Genomic DNA, 24,602 nt, shown 5'->3' with positions numbered 1-24,602 from the left:
GCCTGCACAGACTCAAATTCTGGCAGGACCTGGAAATGTCAGATATCTACCAAATCACAATTGGGATCTGGAACAGACTGAGCCACCTTTTTCCCCAAATATGACTCATGATGTCGGAAAGGGTAGTGCCAAGAGAGGGGATTTTCAATGCCCAGAATTTCTTTAGCCTTGGCCTCATTACTACTCAGCTATCTGGACATCAGGGATGATCCTGGTGTACTGTTTAGCTCAGAAGTCAGACTGGTGCCCATTGACCAAGGGCCTCCATAAGAATACAAGCACCATTGCTGATAACAGGCCCTTTATAAAGAGGATGATTGGGCAGAAATTAAATGGTTTTCTGAGGCTGGTCAAAGAATGAATTTCCAGGGCTGCTTTTCTGTTCCACTCCCAAGTAACAGACACCCATGAAGTACCCATACTGGTAGAGGAGCCTGTAAACATGTGGAAACTAGGTGATCCTGTCCTGACCTCAGATAATCCAGCAAGATCAAGAGTAGAAGTTATCGGTGCCACTCCACCAAACCAGCAGAGGGGGCAGAGGAATTTTGGCTCCTATGAATATAAATAACTCCTTGATTTGTTGGAACTAAAAAAGTATTGCATGCTTACTTTATTGGAGGCTACATATATACAGAGAAAAAACAAATTTTCTATTACCTTTCCATAACCCAGCATGATTATTCGCACCAGCACAACATTGACATGGGCTCCCAGAGACTCATCATGGTAAATCTCATTAACCTGTAGGAAAACAAAAATATATTTGACAGGATGTATTAGATAACAATAAACTGTTTATATGAAAGCATTCTAAAACTAGCTTGACTCCAACATCATAAATTCCTATCGAACGATCAGACTTTTTCCAACTATTCCTTTAGGATCCAAAAATTAGATGCAATTTAAAGCTGAGGATATCTTAGTCATATTACAACTCCCAAAGGAAATTAATAAAATATAAATTATACAGGTTGATGGCAATAATATGCCCATAATAATCAATAGGCAATATCCCTAAGTTCATTAAATGGAAATTTGCTAAATGAATAGTGCGTTTGCAAGCAAAACATTAATCCAAAAGAAATGAACTCTCATTATCAGTCATCTTCATTGTACTGAGAATTTATCCAATTATCTTGAGAGTTACTATTACTGAAAATTATCACAGCCAAAGAGTATTATTATTTACTGTTTCCATAGTGTCAGAAAGAAATGGCGTCTAGAACACAATATAATCAAAAAACTGTATGTGGCCGCAACTTCCTCTTGTCCAAAAACTAACAAAATACAGTAAAAAAAAATGTCACCATTTGTATGAGACCAAGACTCATGCTGGAGGGGCTCAGCATTGCCAAAATCATATTAATTAGCATGAAGCAAAGTAAAACAAAATCAGGATTTTAATCATTATTTGCTTAGCACTTTCTATTGAAACTTATTTAAATGTCAGGAATTTGAAGGCAAATCTTGAATTAATGTGTGTACCTCTGGATTCAGGCATTATGAACAGATTCATTATGCCAGCCACATCTACAGTGTACTGGATTATCTGAGGGCTTAAAGAACAGCCGATTTTGATTAAATGGCAAAACCAGTTAGAAGCTCAGGACTGTGGTATAAAATTACACAGCATTAGGTACTTAGGATCACATCATCCAACTAACAGATTTCTATTATCCTTGTGCTTAAGTAAGAGTCCAATCTTTTTTATCAAATATATGACATTTAAAAACTTGGGAAAATGTGCACATATTTCAGTTTAACAGGAAAACAGTGTAAGCTATGATCTTTCCAAATACTCTTGAAACACTGCTAAAAACCCAGTGAAACTATTATTAACATAACATTGAAAATAAACTGTGTAAGCTTTTTCACAAAATGCTAAGCAAGATTAAAATGAGAAGTGACTTTGTAAATTGTGCAATATAAAATACAAACTATATCATGGTATGAATGGAATGTTATATAACTTACACGAGTTATAATATCTTATATAATAAAAGCAAAATACTGCGGATGCTGGAAATCTGAAATAAAAACAGAAAGTGCTAGAAATACTCAACAAGTCTGGCAGCATCTGTGGAGAGAGAAACAGAGTTGATGTTTCAGGTCTGTGACCTTTCATCAGATAATATCTTAATAATATCTTATGTTCTATTCTGGAAAGCCAGTTGGTGAAGGGTAGTACTGGAGCCAATCTTTACTCAGTCTTACATTTCTTTACAGAGTGAAACATTACAATCATACACCTCCTAACTCAACTACACCACAGTTTCAGTAAGCATCTCTTTATATGTGCTCAAGTGAAACCCCAATTATTGCCCTCCACCTTCATGCAATTAAACATAATTGATATACAATTAACAACTTATACAATAAGATTACTTTATTTATAATAGCTTATAAAGTTTAGTTTACTTTGTTTACATTGGGCTCAAAAACGTAAGCACATATTGACTGGTTCTATGTTCCCAGAGTCTATACGTCTGGGGCCTATTCATTTGCAGGAGTTGCCAGAAGGTGCTAACTTGAGGGAAACACCAACTGCCTAATGGGACTCCACTCCAGATTTTTTCAAGTTTACTCCCATTGCATAAGCAACGATGTCAAATACCAACACTTCGCACTCTCGCTAGAACACTTGCTATCTACCAAAGCCTTAACTGGAAGCACTGATACTGGCACTGATGAAGCTTGGAAGTCACTAACTCAATCATCCATGAAGCAGCAGAAGCATCATTTGGTAAAGGCAGAACCTGCAATAAGGGCTGGTTTGAGACCTACTCAGCTGAGATGATACCTGAAATTGATGCAAAAAACAAAGTCTACATGATGCACAACATAAACCATACATCTAAGACACTGCATGACCTGAAATAGTCAAGATAGCCGTGCAAAGGAGAGGGAGTTACTGTGCAAACAAAGACTGGATCAGCTTCCGTCAAGAAATCCAAAATGCATATGACAAAGTAAATCTACGAGCTTTGTATGAAGGGATCCAGAGGGCACTTGGCTCTGCCATCAACAAAGTTGCTTCCTGAAGTCGGCAGATACGAACATACGAACTAGGAGCAAGAGTAGGCTATTTGGCCCCTTGAGCCTGCTCCGCCATTCTATAAATTCATGGCTGATCTGTTTGTGGATGTAGTACTCACTGACAGAAGGAAATAGATGTCCTGCTGGACTGAACACTACTGTGAGCTGCATTCCTGTGAGTTCGACATCTCCCAGTCTGCGCTAGATGCTCTCCCGCAACTTCCTGTCATGGATGAGTTAGATGAAGAACCCTCATCACAGGAGCTCGAGAAGGCCAAAGACCCTCTAGTAAACAGAAGGGCACACGGTAAGGACGAAATCCCAGCCAAGCTGCTCAAGCACGGTAAGTCTCACCTATTGCCACACCTTTAGGACCTTCTCCTTCTCCGCTGGAAAGTAGGCTCTGTTCCACAGGAGATGCATCATGCCAAAATCATCACACTATAGAAAAACAAAGGTGACAGAGGAGACTGCAACAACTACAGGGGCAACTCACTCCTTAGCATCCCGGGGAAGGCCTTTGCTCGGGTCATACTTAAAAGACTCCACTTACTTGTAGACCGAGTGTACCCGGAGGCACAGTGCGGTTTCCATTCTGGCAGATCTACTGTGGATACGATCTTCTCCGTATGCTAGCTACAAGAGAAGTTTAGGGAACAGAGTATACCCCTTTACCTTACTTTTGGAGATCTCACTAAGGCATTCAACACTGTCAGCAGAGCAGGGCTCTTCAAGATTTTGAAAAAATTGTCTGTCCACCGAAGCTTCTCAGTTTCACCTGTTCCTTCCATGACAACATGCACTGTACAGTTTGATGGCTCCAATTCCGACAATTTTGGAGTGAAGAATGGAGTGAAACAGGATTGTGTCCTAGCCCCCACTCTGTTTGGCATCTTCTTCTCCATGCTTCTGACATTCGCCTTCCCTGCAGATATTGGAAGGAGTCTACTTGCACACTAGGCCAGATGGCAAGCTCTATAATCTATCAAGGCTGAAAGCGAAGACAAAAACACATCACATCCTGATCAGAGAACTCCTCCATGCTGATGATGCTACACTAGTCATTTACACAGAAACTCAGCTTCAAAGACTCATGGACTGTCTCTCCCCTATCTGTAACTTGTTCTCCTTGACTATAAGCACCAAAAAAACTATGGTCATTGGATAAGGCCCCTGATCACACTATATTACACCCCACAGGAAGTGGTTAGCAAATTCTGCAACCTTGGGTCCACAGTGACAGACAATCTGTCCCTTGATGCAGAGCTTGATACACACAAATGGAAAGCAGCTACCACCTTTAGCCGACTTGCGAAACACCAAGCTGACCCTTTGGACCAAGCTGATGGTTTATAAGGCCTGTGTTCTCAGCACCTTGCTGCATGGCTGTGAAACAAGGACGATTTCCAGCTATCAGGAAAAGAAATTCAATAATTTCCATCTTCACTGTCTGCGGAGCATTATGATTATATCCTGGCAGGACAAAATCACAAATGTGGCAATCCTCTCAAAGGCAGAACTCCCAAGTGTGTTGTCTGAGGGGATGATGGGAAGGGGCTGAAGAGCAAAGGTTATAAAGTCTGGGGGTGAAAGGTCTAGACCAGCAAAAATGTTTTTTCGGGGAGGAGAGGGAAATAAATATATTGTTCGATCATTGTGGGGGGGGGGGGGGGGGCAGGGTGGAAGAGGAGCTTTGATGTTGAAGTAACTGTTTTTATTTAAATAAAATGTGATGGTCTCTTTAAAAATTTAAATCATCTGTCAGGGCTTGAAGCCCTTTAAAAATGGCGCAGTGGTGCCAGATGCCATTCCTGGGGATGGAGCAGCTGCCCCCTCTACGTCATCGGGGGCGGCCGTTCAACCCCCTCCATTTAAATGAGCCCCTGTGAGTAATATTGCGGGGGTTCAGCGACGGACGATTCGCACAGGTGGTGCGCTTGTAAAATTCAGCCCTAGGTATTGCAATTGTTGATAACCTGTTCGACTATGCACAACATAGCTGCAGTCATACACAAAGGCAGACTCATGGAAGTATCTATAGTTTTCCAACTAATCAATGTTTTGTTCACAAAGTCTTAGCTGTATTGAACAATAAAAGAAGATCCTTTTTTTAATTGATCAGCATTCAAACTTGCAGATGGATGCATCTTTTCTCTGCAGCATAGTACCTTTGTAGGTGTTCAAGGTCAAAACAGTACCTTCCTCAAGCTATCTTATAACATACAGTCACATAATGGGAATTACTGGCCCATTTGACAATAAGTACCAAACAAAGCCCAAAAAACAAAACCAGTCATTAAATATAAGAAATGGTAATTTAAAACAAAGTGTTTATTAATAATTAATTAGCACTGTCATTACATCATATTTGCATACCGTCAAATAAAAAAAATCAGATGATGTAATTGTTGATTAACTTTCTCAGGTTAAAATTTATATTCATTTAGCCCAAATTCTTTAGCTACACAATACCTTGTACAACATAAGGCAATACGAAATAGGAGCAAGAGTAAGCAATACGGTCCTTTGAGCTTGCTCCGCCATTCAAAATGATTATGGCTGAACATCTACATCAAATCCATTTTCCCACCCTATCCCCAAATCTCTTGATTCCTTTAGTATCTAAAAATCTATCAATCTCAGTCTTGAATATACTTATCAATTGAGCATCCACAAACCTCTGGGGTAGAGAATTCCAAACATTCACAACTCTTTGAAAGAAATTTCTCCTCTTAGTCCTAAATGGCCAACCCTTTATCCTCAGACTATGACCTCTAGTTCTAGACTCACCAGCCAGGAAAAAAAGCCTCTCAGCATCTTACAAGCTGAGAAAGGGCATTGTTGTAGCCTTCTAAACTCCAGAGAACATGGGCCGATTCTGCTCAATCTCTCCTCATAAGCAGCCATCTCATCCCAGGAAACAACGTAGTGAATCTTCATTGCACCCCCTCCAAGGCAAGTATATCCTTCCATCGATAAGGAAAACTGTGCCCAGTACTCCAGGTGTGCTCTCACCAAGGCTCTACATAATTGCAGCAAGACTTCCTTGGGCTGGATGTTACCAGCCTTCTGGTGATGGGCTGGGAGATAGGAGGATTCGTAATATCACAATGAAAGGCATCAGGAGGGATACCGACGTCTTGACGTCGCAACTGGATATTACACAAGACGGCCAGACTTGCAGGAGGACCTCGCACTGGAACGTGGTGGGAAAGTAATTAAGCCTGTTAAACTGGCAATTAACACATGTACGTATATGGCCGTCAAGGATCCCACCGAACAGGCAGCAGCCTTCAACAACAGGAAGGGCTTCTACTCGCTCAATGTACAACTAGTCTGTGACCTCTGCATACATACATACTAAGGCAGTCCCAGATGCCCGACCTTTTCAGGTCCCCTTCAAGGATGGTTACTGGCTGACAAGGGCTATCCACTGAAGACATGGCTACTAAAGCCTGTATGGAATCCAAGCACAGACGTAGAGGAGAGATTCAACAGCTGCCACGAAGCAACTTGACCAACCATTGAGCAGGCCATAGGGCTTCTGCAGAAGCAGTTCAGATGGATAGAACCGGTGGAGCCCTTCAGTATGCCCCAGCAAGAGTCTTGCATATCGTGGTGGTGTGCTGTACTCTGCACAACCTGGTGCTACAGAGGGGAGAGGCCTGGAACAATGAAGACATCCTGGAGCATTGCCTCCTCCAATGATGAGGAGATGGTTGAAGATGCAGAACATGTGCTGTGGGGTGAAGAACCCCAGGGACCGTGGGCAAGGCAGGCTCATGATGCCCCAATACAGGCATACCCTAATACATGATCCTTGCTATCAGATTCATGCAATCCAATAAAGCTAAAGCCTTCTGCAGCCCTGTTGTCATTTCCTTGATTGCTCTTACCATTTACCTGCACCCATAAATACATTAGACAGCAATATGGGGAATGCATTGACCTCAACTCAATGTGGCCTTTCCCATCACGCCCTTTGAGGGAGCCAGGAAATACTTAAAGGCCCAGTGGTCTGCAAAAAATTTAAGGATTCCACTTGCCTTGCACCATTCCTCATTTAGTGGAAAGCATAAACATTGCAAGGTTGCATGCATTAACAACAAAAAACCCCATGAACCCCAAGTAGCTAGGTGGTCTTTTTAAATCATTTACATGTGCTCCAACGTGGTGCTCCCACTGCAATGTCAGCTGAGGTGGAGGGAGGCTGCTGACCTTTGTGCCCATGGCTTTCGATGAACTTGGCAGTTGTCCTTTGGTTACCTGAGGCCTGGAGCGCCCCGACATATTGAGGGCCTCCTGCACAGATGTAGGACCCTTTTCTGTCATCGCAGCTACCTGAGGCACTGGTGTCACTGAGTGAGGGGAAGAGGTCCCGCTGCCTACGCCAGGAGCGTGCTGAGAGGAACACTCAGATGCTGTAGGCAGCCACTCCTCTTAGCTTTCAGAGCACACTTGTCCTTCCTGCTCACCTGGAGGTCGAGACACCCCCCCACCCGCTCTCTCGCCCAGCCACTGCTCTGGCTTATGGAGGTGGCGATGGCATGTAGGTGCAAGTGCATCTTTGGTATCGACTGGAGGATGCCATGTGCACACATGCCAGAGACATGGCTGCACCCATTGCCTGAATGCACTCCTCTATCGTCTGCGTATGGGTGCACATAACCTCTGGACGCCCTGCCAGTTACTATTACAGAAACATGGCCTAAACATGACAGGAATGGTAGCTCAACGTTCTTGGTTACAGGGTTTTCAGATACGATAGGGAGGGGGATAACAAAGGACAGGGAGGGGGATAAGAAAGGACGGGGAGTGGCAATTTTGTTCAAAGCAACAATTACAGCTGTGAGGAGGGATGATAAGTTGGAAGTTTCATCAAAGGAGGCAATATGGATGGAGCTAAGGAACAAAAAAGGGGCAATCACACTGGGAGTGCACTAGAGACCCCCAAACAGTCAGAGGGAGATAGAAGAGCAGCTATGTAGGTAAATCTCTGAGAAGTGCAAAAACAACAGGGCAATAATAGTAGGGGATTTTAACTACTCCAATATTAACTGTGATAGTTTTAGTGTGAAAAGAATTGAGGGAGCAGAATTCTTGAGGTGCATTCAGGAGAGCTTTTCTGACCAGTATGTAGCAAGGCCAACAAGAGAGGAAGCAGTTTTAGACTTGGGGCTGAATTTTACAGAACCCCGCAACGTCAGGGGTTGCGGCAGTGGGGGCTGGAAAATGCCTCTGGCAGAGCCCGCCACAGGCCTCGATGCCGGGAAGGCCCGGCCTGATATTGCCGGCGGCAGTGAGGCATCGTGGCGGCACCCCCACCGCTCGGCTTCGGGAGCCAAATTTAAATATGTAAATTAATTTAAATAAAGGAATAAATTACATTCTCGCTCCCACTGTCTGTCCCATTGCGATATTGGTGCGGGTGGCCAGCACTCCGGTGCCTTCAGATCCTTGTCCAGGGATCTGAGACGGAACACCAGTGGGGAGGGGGGAGCAGGTAGGTTTCTCAGTGCGGGGGAGAGGGGAGGGAAGCGGGGTCAAACTAATATCATTGGTGTAGGGGATGATGGGAAGGGTAGAGTGTAAAGTTTATGTACAAAAATACTAATAGATTAGTCAACCACAATTTCCCTTTCATAAAACTGCGTTGACCTTGCCCAATTATATTATCATTTCTCTAAATGCCCCATTACCACATCTTGAGTTACAGATTCCTGTATTTTCCTTACTACTAGTTCCCTGTTTTCTTTCTCCCTCTTTTCTTCAACAGCATGATTATATTTGTTACTTTCCAATCCACAGGGACTGTTCTCAAAAATGGCTACTAGATCAAACCCATTTATCTCTATTTGTGCCATTAATTCATCTGCCTTGCTGCGAATACTTCATGCATTCAGATATGCCACCTTTACTTTTAACTTTTGACTCTTTTTCTCCAATGTTGCCATGGTAGCTAACGTTCTATTATCGTTGCTAAATTTTCTGTCCCATTCTGACACAATCTGCTTGATTTTACCCAAATTGCTACTCTGCTATACAGCCTTTAAATTTTTTCTTCCAACTTATAAATTTACCCTTACCTGATCACTCCTTCCCCCTTATCAGTTGAAAGTCTTTCCATTTTCCATATTTACTGTTTGGTACCTTACAAATTCTCACGTTTTAATGAATCAGAGGCTTATTGGAAATGCCATTGTCCTTTTTCAAATTATCTTCAGTCCAACAGCGCTTGTATTGTACTGCAATAGTAATAGCTGACGTTCAATAGTCCTCTAACTTAAGATCTACCTTCAATGTAAGTTTATATTCAAACCCACTGTGAATTCTTCTGACATTTCTATGTCTTTTCACTGCTATTCTCTTGAGGCTTTCAGTCCTCTTCTAGGTCAGTGCCAATTTTTCTCTTTTTTGTTACTGACAGTGCTCTTAAACACAATAGACCTTTTAATGAAAAGTGCACTGGCTCACCTTACAGAATTTATTCCTGTTTTTCACTTTTTTCCTACCCCAACTCAAAGGTTTGCCCGTGTCACATGAATATTGTTATACTTGGTATACATGTAAAAATCTGCAGTTTACTTGCAATCAATCTATAATAATAATGATCAGTTTTTGTCTGTGCAGACTGTTTTGATTGGTCAGTTTAAAGGGCACGTCTGTTGGTGGGTTTATTAAGGGACAGTGCCTGGCACAGGCAGAGGCACAGTGATGTGTGGAGGACTGGAGCATGTGATGCACGTGCAGCTGCCAAGAGTTGGTGTCAGCAGCAGCGGGGGGTGGGTGGAGGGTGGCTGATAGAGAACAAAAACAGCAGAAGGTAAGGGGAGCCCAACAACAGTTACCCTGGCTGGAGGGATTGTTTCCATGAGGGATGGGATGGGATTGATGGGAGGGTTAGTGATGGCAAGCGCGGGATGGGAATGGCATAGGAGGGATGGAAGGAATGGGATTGGGATGACATTAAAGGGATGGCTTGAGAGGAAAGGGTTGGCATAGGAGCAGTGGATGAGATGATGATGGTCAAGTGTGACAAAATAGCATGGATAATTATTTGATACAACTCATTATTCAAAAACTATTATTTGTCCTCAAATTATGATTTACTAGATTTGAATGAAAAACACAAGAACATAAGAAATTGGAGCAGGAAAGGGCCATTCAGCCCCTCAAGCCTGCTCTGTCATTCAATAAGATCATGGCTAATCTGATTGCAGCCTCAACTTCACTTTCTTGCCTGTCCCCCATAACCCTTGACTTCCTTGTAGATCAAAAATCTGTCTAACTCAGCCTTGAATATATTCAAAGACCCAGCCTCCACTGCTCTCTGGGGTACAGAATTCCAAAGATTAACAACCCTCAGAAGAAATCTTTCCCCTTCTCTATCTTAAATGGAAGACCCCTTCTTCTGAAACTGTGCCCCCTAGTTCTAGGATCCCCCATGAGGGGAAACATCCTCTCAGCATCTGTTGTCAAGCCCCCTCACAATCTTATATGTTTCAATAAGATCACCTCTCATTCTTCTAAACCCCAGTGAGTACAGGCTTAACCTGCTCAACCTTTCCTAATAAGACAACCCCTTCTTCCCAGGAATCAACCTAGTGAACTTTTCCTGAACTGCCTCCAATGCAAGTATATCCCTTCTTAAAAAAGGAGACCAAAACTATACACAGTTCTCCAGGTGCCGTCTCATCAAGACTTCCCTACTTTTATACTCTGTCCTGCTTGGAAGAAAGGCCAACATTCCATTTACCTTCCTAATTACTTGCTGTACCTGCATGCTATCTTTTTGTGATTCATGTACGAGGACACCGGGATCCCTCTGTACCACAGCATTCTGCTGCTTTTCTATTCTTCCTACCAAAGTGAATAACCTCAGATTTTCCCACACTGTGCTCCAAATTTGTCCACTCACTTAACCTATCCCTATCTCTATACAGATGCTTTGTGCCCTCCTCACATCTTTCCTTCCCACCTATCTTTGTATCGTCAGCAAATTTGGCTACAATACACTTTGTCCCTTCATCCAAGACATTCATATAGATTGCAAATAGTTGAGGGCCCAGCAATGATCCCTGTGGCACTCCACTAGTTACAGTTTGCCAACCTGAAAATGACTCTTTATCCTGACTCTCGGTTTCATGTTAGTTAACCAATCCTCTATCCATTTTAATGTATTACCCCAATGCCATGAACACTTATCTTGTGTAGTAACCTTTTATATGTCACTTTATCGAATGCCTTTTGGAAATCCAAATACACCACATTTACTGGTTCTCCTTTATCCACCCTGTTTGTTACATTCTCAAAGAAACTCTAATAAATTTGTCAAACACGATTTCCCTTTCATAAAACCATGTTCACTCTGCTTGATTAGATTATGATTTTCTAAATATCCTGTAACTACTTCCTTAATGATGATTCCAGCATTTTCCCAATGACAGTTGTTGGGCTAACTGACCTACAGTTTCCTGCTTTCGGTCTCCCTTCTTTCTTGAATAGGGGCGTTACTTTTGCAGTTTGTCCAATCCACTGTGACCTTTCCAGAATCTAGGGAATTTTGGAAGATTACAATCAATGCATTCACTATCTCTGCAGCCACTTCTTTGAAGACCCTAGGATGCAGGCCATCAGGTCCAGGGGACTTGTCAGCCTTTAGTCCCATTAGTTTTCATAGTACTTTTTCTTTAGTGATAGTAATTGTTGCAAGTTCCTCCCTCCTGTTGCCCCGTTTTCTACTATTAATGGGATGCCTTTAATGTCTTCTATTGTGAAGACAAATACAAAAGTCTCTGCCATTGCCTTGTTTCCCAGTCTCATACTCTAAGGGACCAATGTTTACTTTAGCTGTTCTCTTCCTTTTTATATACTTGTAGAAGCTCTTACTGTCTGTTTTTATATTTCTTGCTAGTTTACTCTCATATTTTAATGCGTTATTTTTTTTAGTCATCCTTTGTTGGTTTCTAAAACTTTCCCAATCTTCTGGCCACTACCAATCTTCAAAGAATTGTATGCCTTTTCTTTCAAATGATACCATCTTTAACTTCCTTAGTTAGCCATTGACGGTAAATCCTTCTCGTAGAGTCACTCTTTCTCAATGGTTTTAGAAATTCTGTCAGGTGAATTAAAATAATACATTAGCATTGATTCTTTAGACGAAGAAGATGATAACAGTATATACCCTCCAGAGTTTCTACACAGTCTAACTCCAAGGGCATGCCACTGCACAAACTTATACTCAAGGAAGAAGCAGTGTAATGTTGTTACTAAACTTGAATCTTAAACAAGGATTTTGTCATGGAACAAGATTGGTAGTGAGGAAGCTGTTTTCTTCAATGATAAATGCTGAAATTGTAACAGGCATATTTCAAGGAAATAGAGTGTTTATTCCTCGAATAATATTAAGCCCATCAGCTGTAAAGCTGCCTTTTCAATTCAGGAGAAAACAGTTCCCAATTAGATTTTCATGTTCAATAACTATAAACAAGTCACAAGGTCAGACTCTTGGCAAAATTTGTAAATATATCCCTAGGCCTGTTTTTACACATGGACAGTTTTATGTAGCTTTTTCCCAGAGTGAGAAGTTTTGATTCTGTTAATGTATTTGGTGAAAGAATAACTAGAAATTCAGTATTTAAGGAAGTACTGTTGCAATAAAAATTTGACTGCAAATGTTTTGCAGGTCTCTGCTAGTCTTATGTAAAAAGTATGAAAACTTTTGATGGTAAACTTTCCTCTTACACTTCATTTAAGTCATCTTCAGTAACTTGAAAAATAATAGCAAAGATGCAATATTAGTTAATAAATACTTGTTAATCAAATAGTTTAAACTATCAAAATGATGCTTCCCAATCTTTGCTATAATTTGCTTCCATAACTTTCTTATTTACAGATGTGTTTCATAACTTTCCAGTAGCAGATGTTAGCAGCTGGAGCTGAGGTTTTATTAGATCCCAAGGGAAATGACTCGTCAACTGTCTAAGTGTAGCTCTAGTGATAACATTACAATCTAAGGAAATTGAGTGACACTTTGATTTATGAATAAGGAAATGGATTCCTCTTCATTTCAAAAGTTAGTCAACTTTGAATATGTATTTTGTTGAAATTTATGTTTTCATTTTTGCATCGCATGTTTACGTTAGGGCCATATAAAAAGAACTATCCAATCAAATTATAGTTGAGTATAAGAATGGCATTACTAATTGGTAATGCTTCTTTGAGCTGAGTACTATGATCCTAAATGGTATAGACAAGATGAATGTCAATAGTCTTGAAAATTAATGGCCATCTCGGCATATTCCTGCTGTAACCCATTAAAATACAACATCTAACCTGCACATAAGCATAATTTTATTACATGATTCACTAATTATCAAATTACTAGAATTCCAATATTAGTTTTGTCTGGTCATCAGTCATAGCTCCAATGATTATTGTTATTTTTCCTCACAATACCTTTGACATGAAAAGGGAGAGAACAGCAATGCAGTCACTTTCTACAATCTCAGGTCACGTGTAAAACAGAATCATGCAGAGTTTGCTTTGATCAGTCTGATAATTCAACTCAATCTCAACCTCAGAACAGCAACCACTACAGTATTAGTATGAAATGTACATTCAACAAATAATCTTATTCACTCCCAAACAATACTGCTAAACTAGTTCTGTTTAATGGTTTTGTGCTAAGGCTTCATAGGCATTGAGCTATGAAAAAGTGATGATACAGGAATATGCAAACAATTTCCTCCAGTGACCATTTTGATCATTCTATCATGTGGAGCTAAGCATTTCCCTGGATAGAGGGTGGGAAACTTTCTGAGTCATTCTCAGCAGCTGTCAAGCAGTTCTCAACCACTAGTTATACAGCAGCATTGGCAGAGGTCTGGAAACAGGTGGCCTAATTACTTTCAGCTAGAATTCCAGCAAAATGCTGAACAAGATGTAATTACCTCACCAGAGCTGCGAAGGTAAGACTCGACTTCACACAACTCTTACTGTCTGCAGAGCCTTGCACCACCCAACTTTAGTCTGGAACTACCAATCAGGCGTTATGCATTATGTAATATACAACATCTGCAAATACCTCACTGGCACATACTTATATTCATTTTTAAGTACCATGTATGTACTCCTAGTAATTTATTTTTATATTCCATTTTTAGGTCAACATAGGAAGTCCAGCATGGACAATTTTATGTGCTTTCTTGACGAAATTGTCTCTAGTTGACATGCTATTAGCCATTGGAGAGTCAAATGAATCATAGCTGTTGAGGCAAGAATCATGAAAGCTTATATTAAACTTAATTAAAGTTCAACCAAATTCAATAAGATGGCAATTTCTGAAATCTTGCCAGACGTCTAGTCTATTAAAAGTTATGTAATTAGACAGTTTGTGAGCTCCTGTATTTGCTGATCACTTTTCCATCATCATACAGGTTAACTTTTGAATAGAAGACCCTGTCTGTCCTTAGAGCAGGGCTCCAAATTGCCACCAATTTTTACACCAATGGAAAATGGGTTGCATCAACCAATGCTCTGGACAGCTTTTTAGACTAGAATTTCCTGGATAAGGTCATTTGCATATATATTGGAGAAGTGATTGGCATAAATCCAATGTAAAACAAGAGCATCAGTTGGGGTGCATGAAAATTAGAGTGCAGCCTATAAAAGACCAGGTGCAGCAACAACAGACTGAGGGAGCAGGAGCAGTAGGTAAGTAAGGAATAATACTTGGGTCAGGGAACTGATTGCCAGCTAACTTGACTGGGTGCCAGGAAAAACAGGTTATAGGATCCCTTGTGAACCTGGAATTGTCTAACAAGATACAATCCTGAATGCCTGTGATTCAGCTAAGGCCATTGAAACATGGGACTGTATTCATGAGACTGTGGCACTGTAAAGCAAATGGTTATTTTATTTTTATTTAGAGATACAGCACTGAAACAGGCCCTTCAGCCCACCGAGTCTGTGCCGACCAAGAACCACCCATTTATACTAACCCTACAGTAAGCCCATATTCCCTACCACCTACCTACACTAGGGGCAATTTACAATGGCCAATTTACCTATCACCTGTAAGTCTTTGGTGGTGGGAGGAAACCGGAGCACCCGGCGAAAACCCACGCGGTCACAGGCAGAACTTGCAAACTCCGCACAGGCAGTACCCAGAATTGAACCCAGGTCCCTGGAGCTGTGAGGCTGCGGTGCTAACCACTGCGCCACTGTGCCACCCGTTATCTATGGTGAAAAAAGTAAACCTTATATTTGCTTTCACAATAACCTTGTGGCGTTATGGACCATCAATGAATCATGCATTACATCTCAGTTCATTCTCCCATTCCACAGCCTTGGCAAACAGCTTTGCATGGTATTGTCACGGACCTGTGTTTTTTTATCTCTCCTCGTAAATATTGCGGTGCACCTTTAAGACTGTAAAAGATCAGTGCATCTTTAAGGCAGCAAGTTCCAAAAGCTCAGCGAGCCAAAGTGCATTCTGGTTGCCAAGCAACAGCCACAGAGAGCGAGAGAGAGAGAGCGAGAGCGAGAAAGAGAGAGAGAAGAATGTTGCAATTTTGACATAAAAAAATTAGCTGAGCAGCAGGCATTTGAGAAACTGTTCCAGCAAGTGAAGGATGGCGAGCTCTCTGAGACAATTCAAACTGAAGGAAGAAAAGTTGTGCTGTTTCTCTCTCAAAATTCTACAACGCTTCAAGCCAAACTAATTCCATAAAGAAATAAAAAAAAGGAGTTTAATATTACAACAGCCAAACTGTTGAACCCCATCTTTGGAAGGACCTTCTGCTTCATCGGGCCTTGGAAGACTGCAAGTGAACTTTGACTGTGTTGTATTGGAAAAGACCAATCATCAGGAATGTAACTGGCAAAGACTTCATTTTTATTTTTTCGGGCAGCTAATTAAAAATCAAACTACTGTTAGTTTGAGAATATGTATGCGAATGCAGGAGTTAGATTTTTTAAATAAGAAGTTATAAGGTCTTTAGATATTGGTTTATCTTAGTAGTGTTTAAGATTTTAGTTTTTTTAATAAATAGTTAATTTGTTGATATCTAAAGATACCTGGCTTGTTTCGCTTCATTCGGGGATTACTAGTTTGTTCAATTTGGCTGCTTTTTTCTTCAATTTGGAAAGCTTAAAGAAATAGGATGCAAGCTGTGGAGCGACGGGACTGAACTGACAGTGCGTTGCTCTCACCGCAATCAGAATTACATATTTTGATTGGGGTCTTTGTCCTGAGCAGTCGTAACATATTTTAATTGTGGGCTCATCTGGGATTGAAATGTTTAATTAAGCTGCTCATGTCTGGGATCAGAATCAGACTAATTTGGAGGGTTCATGTTTGGAATCTTATTAATTACTCATCGCTGGGATAAAGTACACATTGGGTCTTGCGTCTGGCATCATATTAATCGCTCTTGCATCTGGGATCATATCAATTGGAAACTCGATTGTTGGGACCTAAATCTAACACCAATTATGAAAAAATAAAAGGAACCAGGTCTCTTGTATAATAAGGTACAGTCTATACCATAGTAATGGCATTAGTGGTTGCAGCAGAGTTTCTGGGAAAGCAGAATGTTGCCCTCAGTGACTTGATAACTTTAACTAAGAACAATCTAAAAGAATTGGCAGCACAATTGGGGTCAGAATTGAAATTAGGTGCCAAAAAAGCAGAGATAATTGACAAAGAAGAAGAAGACGAAGAAGAGGAATTACAAGGAACAAAAAGGTCGTAAGTCACAGAGTCATGCAGTAGAATTAGTTGGAAATCAATTTGGAAAGCTTAAAGAAATATGATGCAGCCTGTGGAGCGATGGGACTGAATTGACAGTGTGTTGCTCCCACCACAATCAGAATCATATATTTTGATTGGGGGCTTAGTCCTGAGCAGTCATAGTATATATTAATGGTTGAACTTCCCCTTACCCAAGTCCATCCTGACCACATTCATCAATATTAAAAGATACCTGCAAGTCATTCCTGCATTAAGCATATATTAGCCTGCAATCTATATTTTTCAGTGAAGGTCCTTACCCCCACAGGTATCTTCATGCCATCCACCAGTCTGTCAGTGGGTCCCCCAGTGCCTTTCTTCAGGTTGTTGATACAGCAATAGCCCTGACATTGATCTCTCTGGGATTCCACCTATGACCAACCTCCCACAAAGAACCTCTACCTTCTGTCTATGCAAGTGCCATCAGTTCCTATCCAGCCCAAAAATCTGCCTGTCAATCCCATAGGACTCAACTTTGCTTAGTAGTCTTTTTGCACAGCACTTTATCAAAGACTTTTTGAAAGTTGAGATGCACACTGTCAGTTGGGCTTCTGTTACCTGTCAATATTGTAACTTGCTCAAAAAATTCTACTAAGTTGGTGAGACAGGACCTTCTTTTCCAGAATCCATGCTGAGATTCCCTAATAACCCCTTCTATTTCAAGGTGATAACATTGTGCATTTCAAGTAATTTCCTCTAGCAACGTGTCTAAGGATCAATGGATATTGTACACAGCATTTTCAGAAGGCATTTGATGAGACTCTGTATAAGAGAATTATACAGAAGTAAACTGTGAGCTGCAACAATCCACAAACTGGCCCTTTTACCATTAAAAAGAATTCACTGCCTGCAGCCTGTGGATATTTTTGTAAATCTGGGCAATTTCTCTTTGCAACACTTAAACATAACTCATTCACAAATCTTTAGCAAAAGTTAAAATCTTAAAAAACATGTTACTGGGACCTGGATTATTTTTTATTCTTTCATGGGATGTGGGCATTACTGCCCATCCCTAATTGCCCTTGACAAATGAATGGCTTGCTAGGCCACTTCAGAGGGCAGTTCAGAGTCAACCACATTGCTGTGGGTCTGGAGTCACATGTAGACCAAACCAGATAAGGACAACAGATTTCCTTCCCAAAAGGGCATTAGTGAACCAGATGGGTATTTACAACAATCAATGATAGTTTCATTGTACCATTACTGAGACTAGCTTAAAATTCCAGATTTTTAAATTCATTAATTGCATTTATAAATCAATTGAATTTAAATTCCACCAACTGCTACAGTGGGATTTGAACCCATGTCATCAGGGCATTAGTCTGGACCTCTGGTCCTGTGACATTAGCACTACACCACCATCCCCCCTTTTTCAGGCAGTGACAAGTGATGTCTCCCAGGGATCAGTGCTAGGGCCCCAGATTTTCACGATATAAATAAATTACCTCGATATGGGAATAGAAGGGTATACATCCAGATTTGCCAATGATACTAAGCTAGGAGGTGGAGCAAATTGTGAAGACAAAACAGAAAATTGCAAATGGATGTAGATTAAGCAATTGGGCAGAACAAGTGTAGATGCATTTTCAGGTAACAAAGTATATGGGGAGGAATTTTATGCTGTCCGCTGCGGCGGATTTGGTGGCGTGCAGAGTGATATAATTAGGCGGGTGGTGTTTTTTCAGATTTCCGACAGTGGGATATTTTAGAGGAATTAAGTCAGCAGTGGGGTTGCAGCATTTCGGGGGTCTCCCAACGTGGTGGCGGATTGCAGCTTTGCATTCATTTAAATAACATGAATACTCATTAGCCTACATACAGTTACAGTTTATTCCTCCATGCCAGAAGTGAATGGCGGTTCACAAATGTTTCAACGTGGCGCGTCACAGTCGGATTTGCGGAGTTGAGTCTCAGGACTGTGCTCTTCTCTGTAACTGATCCACTAAACTAACGCCTGCATTGGAATAGATGTTTGCCTCCAGGCTCGGCACCAGCAAGGGTGAATCATCTCAGGGGGATGGTGGCGACGGCATAGGTGGGGGCTACATGGAGGAGCAGGGGAGGGTAGTAGGGGAGGGAAGGGTGAGGTTGATCGGGTACATGGAGGAGCAGGAAAGGGTGGAGTGAAGCGTCCAGGTTGTTGAATGGTTGATGTTGATGCTGAAGATGCATGTTGTTGGCTGCGGGGTTGGTGGGTGGATTAGATCAGTACTACATGAAGATATTTGGCAAGGGCCTAAAGGGAGGGATGAGTGCTGTCAATGCTGGGGAGCTGTGGGGCAAATTGAGGGCACTGGCTAGCAGAGGGAATAGTCACAGTCAATGTGGGCAAGTGGATTCTGTATGGGGGGGGCGAAGGTCAAGACGAATGGGTGGGTATTCGACAGCTTCATCATGGGGGAAGGAGGCTCAATGGTAATGGAGGGAAGGGTAACAGTAAAATTGGGTGGGTCAAGGGTGATGGGTTCATTCTGGAAGGTTGTAGGAGGAGGTTGGAAGGTGGGGAGACTTGCTCTGAATTTCACATGCACCATTTTCTCCAACGATAATGGTAACCATGTGGACACTCAAGGATTGCAAGGAGAGTGAGAGGAGGCAAACAACAGTGGGTGTGTCTTCTACCTGGCTGCAATTTGAAGGCAGATATAAAGGAGCCTTGATATTTCAGCTCATTGCCAACAGAGAGCTGAATCGCCACGCTCTGCTATTTATTGTTCAGAAAAGCCACAGCGACATGGGTCTCAAACACCCAATTTGTCTAGTAACACAGGAAGAAGAGAAAAGAGAGAGACTAAGGGGGGCTCTTTTCCCTCAACTCATTATGCCCGAGCACCAGCAACAGGCAGAACAGGAAGGTGAGGATCTCCGAATGATAACATCCCGAAATGCCCTTATCGACGACGGGCACTGGCATGTCATCACATCCTCAGGACAAGGACAAGTTACCTGCAATGTCAGAGACGCAATGCCACAGATGCCTAATGATGTCATGTGAAATGGTTACAGAAATTTGTAGGATCCTGCAGCATGACCTGCAGCTGACTGGCTTCAGTGGGAATCTCATGCCAGTTGCCCTCAAGGTGACTGCTGCACTCAATTTTTTTCTCCAGCGGCTCCTTCCGGGGATCCACAGGCAACATATGTGGCATCGCACAGTCTGCGACCTACTGATGGTGCCGAAGATCGCAGACCTTGCTGCCTTGCTGTCCTCGCCTACAGGTAAGTAGGTGAAATCATTGCCATGTCGAAAAAAGGCATTGGTCAGCTCTTTGATGCACCTAGGCTTGGCATCAGCAAGGGTGAATCATTTCAGGGGATGGCGGCAATGGCACGGGCGGGAGCAGGGGACGGTAGTCGCAGTGGGAAGAGTGGGGTAATCAGGTGCATGAAGGAGCAGGGAGGATAGTCTGAGAAGTGTCCTCTGGAGGAATGGGGCCTTGATGGCTCCATCCTACTGAGTACCGCCAGACTATCAACTGAGGAAGCCAAATGTCTGGGACATGGCAGATGTCATCACCTGCATGGACTCCTCCATGGCACGTGCAAAGCCACGCACGACCTCAGGCATCTCCGACATATTTTCCACATGGCTTTGCTGCATATCCAGCAGACGTCTCGTAGCAACAAACAGAGGATCATCATCGGCGTGGCTCTGAGCAGGGGCCAGTCCCCAGCAGTCCTCTGATTGTCAGGGGACCCGGCTGGCACATGCTCTCTCAGCTGCTGGAACATGTTTCTGTCGTAACCACCAGCGTGTGACCCAGGTTCTAATCTTAAACCCTTCCACAGACCATGTGGATGTATCTTCGCTGGCGGAGGTGGAAGGAGAGGCAGGTGACAGTGCACCCTCTGGGTCATTGGCTTCTTCTTCCTCCCCAGAGGAGGATTCTTGGGCCTCGTGGTGTTCTGTGACTTGAATGTGGGCACCTGCATTGGAGATACAACCAGAGGCACTTTAAGCATGTGCTTCACATGAGTTCACACAATTTCCTTCAGTTTCCACATATGACTGCAAGAGCAGAGAGGACACTTCAACCTTACAGCTTATGGATCCTGCCTCGCCACCTGCGCTCACCCTGCCTCCCTCCTCGCTCATGATCTCAGACACCTCCTCCTCAGCTGTGGTCAGCAGCCTTATGTCAGGATCCCCTCCTCCCATTTTAGCATGCTCGTGCTGGTTCTGGCTTTGTTTATCCTGCAGCAGACAGTGCAGATTTAATGACATAGCAAATAATGGATCACAACCATTGCATACATACATCAACATCACTCATTCTGCAGTGGCTTTCACAGGACACATCCAATCACATAAACAATACCAATCTTCATCTCGGTGCAACATCATTTAGAGATGGCACCAAGGCTGCTCACACATTCCACTGCATTCCTCGTGTACCCTCTGCCTTAAAGACATGGAGCCAGGGAAGAAAACAATGGAGCTGCTTTACCAAGACCACTTACCCTCGCTGATGTTCTAACAGTGACCCCATGGTTCGAGGCCTCCTCTGCTAACTCCATCCAGGCCGCCTTGGTGAAGCGGGAGGGTCTTCACACTCCATCTGCAAGGAAGAGAACATCCCACCTTGCCCTGACGGCCTGGAGGAGAACCTGCAGGGAGGTATCACTGAACCATTGGGCGCGATGCTGCCTGCTGGCTGCCATTTGATTCACTTTGGCTGTAGGGAAAATAAATGATATGAAGTTGGTGGTGACTTTCACAAAATAAGGGAGGCAAAAGCATTTTGATTTATGTAAAAGCTTAATTTAAGTTAGTCTGAAGGTACTTACATGAAAGGAAGGCTGCTGATCCTTCAGGCTACAAGCACAATATGTTTTATATCTGTGGCAGGCATGGTGCTTGACGCAGTGATGGCACTTCCACCAATGAAAGGCTGCCATGATCCCAAGTGCCTCCCTTGCCCATTGCGGCATGGATAATTTAAATACAAAATCGCATGAGAAACGGGATATGCGCCTGAAGTGGAAGTTACGACAACTTCCAGTCCTGTCGGGAAAGCCGTGGCACTCATGGAGTCATAGGGTCATAAAGTTATACAGCACAGAAACAGGCCCTATGGCCCATCGTGTCCATGCTGGCCATCAAGCCTATCTATTCTAATCCCATTTTCCAGCACTTGGCCTGTAGTCTTGTATGCTATGGCGTTTCCAGTGCTTATCTAAATGCTTCTTAAATGTTGTGAGGGTTCCTGCCTCTACCACCCCTTCCGGCAGTGTGTTCCAGATTCCAACCACCTCTGGGTGAAAGATTTTTTTCTCAAATCCCCTCTAAACCTCCTGCCCCTTACCTTAAATCTATGCCCCCTGGTTATTGACACCTCTGCTAAGGGAAAAAGTTTCTTCCTATCTACCCTATCCATGCCCCTCATAATTTTGTATACTTCAATCAGGCCCTCCCTCAGCTTTCTCTGCTCTAAGGAAAACAACTCTAGCCTATCCAGTCTCTTTTCATAGCTGAAATGCTCCAGCCCAGGCAACATCCTGGTGAATCTCCTCTGCACCTTGTCCAGTGCAATCACATCCTTCCTATAGTGTGGCAACCAGAACTGTATACAGTTCTCCAGCTGTGGCCTAACTAGCGTTTTATACAGCTCCATCATAACCTCCATGCTCTTATATACCATGCCTTGGCTAATAAAGGCAAGTATCCCATATGCCTTCCTAACGATCTTATCTACCTGTGCTGCTGCCTTCAGTGATCTATGGACAAGCACACCAAGGTCCCTCTGTACTTCCTATGGTCCTACCACCCATTGTATATTCACTTGTTAGTCCTCCCAAAATGCATCACCTCACACTTCTCAGGATTACGTTCCATTTGCCACTGCTCTGCCCATCTTACCAGCCCATCTATATCGTCCTGTAATCTAAGGCCTTCCTCCTCACTATTTACGACACCACCAATTTTCGTGTCATCCGCGAACTTACTGTTCATACCTTCTATATTCACGCTTAAATCATTAATGTACACTACAAACAGCAAGGGTCCCAGCACCAATCCCTGTGGTACACCACTGGTCACAGGCTTCCAATCGCAAAAACAACCCTCGACCATCACCCTCTGCCTCCTGCAACTAAGCCAACTTTCGATCCAATTTGTCAAATTGCCCTGGATCCCATGGGCTCTTACCTTCTTGACCAATCTCCCATGCAGGACCTTATCAAAAGCCTTACTGAAGTCCATGTAGACTACATCAACTGCTTTACCCTCATCTACATACCTAGTCATCTCCTCGAAAAATACAATCAAGTTTGTTGGACATGATCTCCCCCGACAAATCCATGCTGACTATCCTTGATTAATCCCTGCCTCTCCAAGTGGAGATTAATCCTGTCCCTCAGAATTTCTTCCAATAGTTTCCCTACCACTGATGTTAGACTCACTGGCCTGTAATTACCTGATTTATCCCTACTACCCTTCTTGAATAATACCACATTCGCTGTCCTCCAGTCCTCTGGCACTTCTCCTGTGGCCAGAGAGGATTTGAAAATTTGTGTCAGAATCCCTTGCTTCACAAAGCAGCCTGGGATACAGCTCATCTGGGCCTGGGGATTTATCCACTTTTAAGCCCGTTAAAACCGTTAGTACCTCCTCCCTTACAATGCTAATTTGTTCAAGTATATCACAATCCACCTCCCTGATCTCTACACCTACATCGTCCTTCTCCATAGTGAACACAGACGAAAAGTAATCATTTAAAACCTCCTCTACGTCCTCTGGCTCCACACATAGATTGCCACTTTGGTCCTTAATGGGCCCTTCTCTTTCCCTGGTTATCTTCTTGCCCTTAATATACTTAAAAAAATGCCTTGGGATTTTCCTTTATCTTGCCCGGCAGTGTTTCTTCATGCCCCCTCTTCACTCTCCTAATTACTTTTTTAAGCACCCTCTTACATTTTCTATACTCCTCTAGGGCCTCCGCTGTTTTCAGCCCTCTGAATCTGCCATAAGCCTCCTTTTTTTTCCGTATCCAATCCTCTATATCCCTTGACATCCAGGGTTCCCTGGACTTGTTGGTCCTACCCTTCACCTTTACTGGAGCATGTTAGCCCTGAACTCTTACTATTTCCTTTTTGAATGACTTCCATTGATCTGATGTAGACTTTCCTACAAGTAGCTGCTCCCAGTCCACTTTGGCCAGATCCTGTTTTATCATATTGAAATAAGATTCCACCCAGATTTCACAATCTGAACATAGTAATGGAAGATGGAAATATAATGAAAAAGGTATTGGAAGAGATTGATGAACAAAGGAATTTAGGGGTTGAGGCACATAAGTCATTAAAAGCTACTAAAACTTCTGCAGAACATTTAGAATATTGAGGTCAATACTTCAATGGCTGGGAACTTGCACACAATACCACAAAAATATTTAACCTAGAAGCTTTCCCCTGTGCAGTGATTAGTTATTGAGTGCCCATTCCCAGCTGTTTCTGAAGGGGTTGTCCAGTTATTATTTTGCCTGGGGGACCCTTGCCTATCAATAGAGTCACCGAGCTTGCCTTCTCTTCAACACTTTGGCCACAAAAATTCAAAATGCTCTGCCCACTGCAGTCCTTCCCACGCCCACCAAAAAAATGTCAATGCTCCATACACAACTTATATCTTTTGACTTCATGGGCTAGATTTTTCCTCGCAGGGTGGTGGAAAACAGAAGCTGGGTCTGTTTCTAGGTCCCAAACCCACCCCCTGATGGTAAAAGTCACTCGTTGCGATTTTTATGGAGGCACCCCCTTAATTGGCATGGAG

General features: G+C 42.7%; 1 protein-coding gene across 1 annotated transcript in view; it reads right to left on the bottom strand.

Moving 5' to 3' along the window:
• Nucleotides 1-24,602, bottom strand: part of LOC137375905 (A disintegrin and metalloproteinase with thrombospondin motifs 2-like) — a 315,989-nt gene that overhangs the window by 136,977 nt on the left and 154,410 nt on the right. The window contains exon 5 of the mRNA XM_068043568.1: nucleotides 661-744. Coding sequence (XP_067899669.1) covers nucleotides 661-744 — 84 coding nt within the window. The remainder of the gene's footprint in view (nucleotides 1-660; nucleotides 745-24,602) is intronic.

This window comes from Heterodontus francisci, chromosome 12 (assembly GCF_036365525.1).
Source record: "Heterodontus francisci isolate sHetFra1 chromosome 12, sHetFra1.hap1, whole genome shotgun sequence".
Classification (NCBI taxonomy): domain Eukaryota; kingdom Metazoa; phylum Chordata; class Chondrichthyes; order Heterodontiformes; family Heterodontidae; genus Heterodontus; species Heterodontus francisci.
Note: the sequence above shows the minus strand (reverse complement) of the source record. Positions and strands in the feature narration are given on the sequence as shown.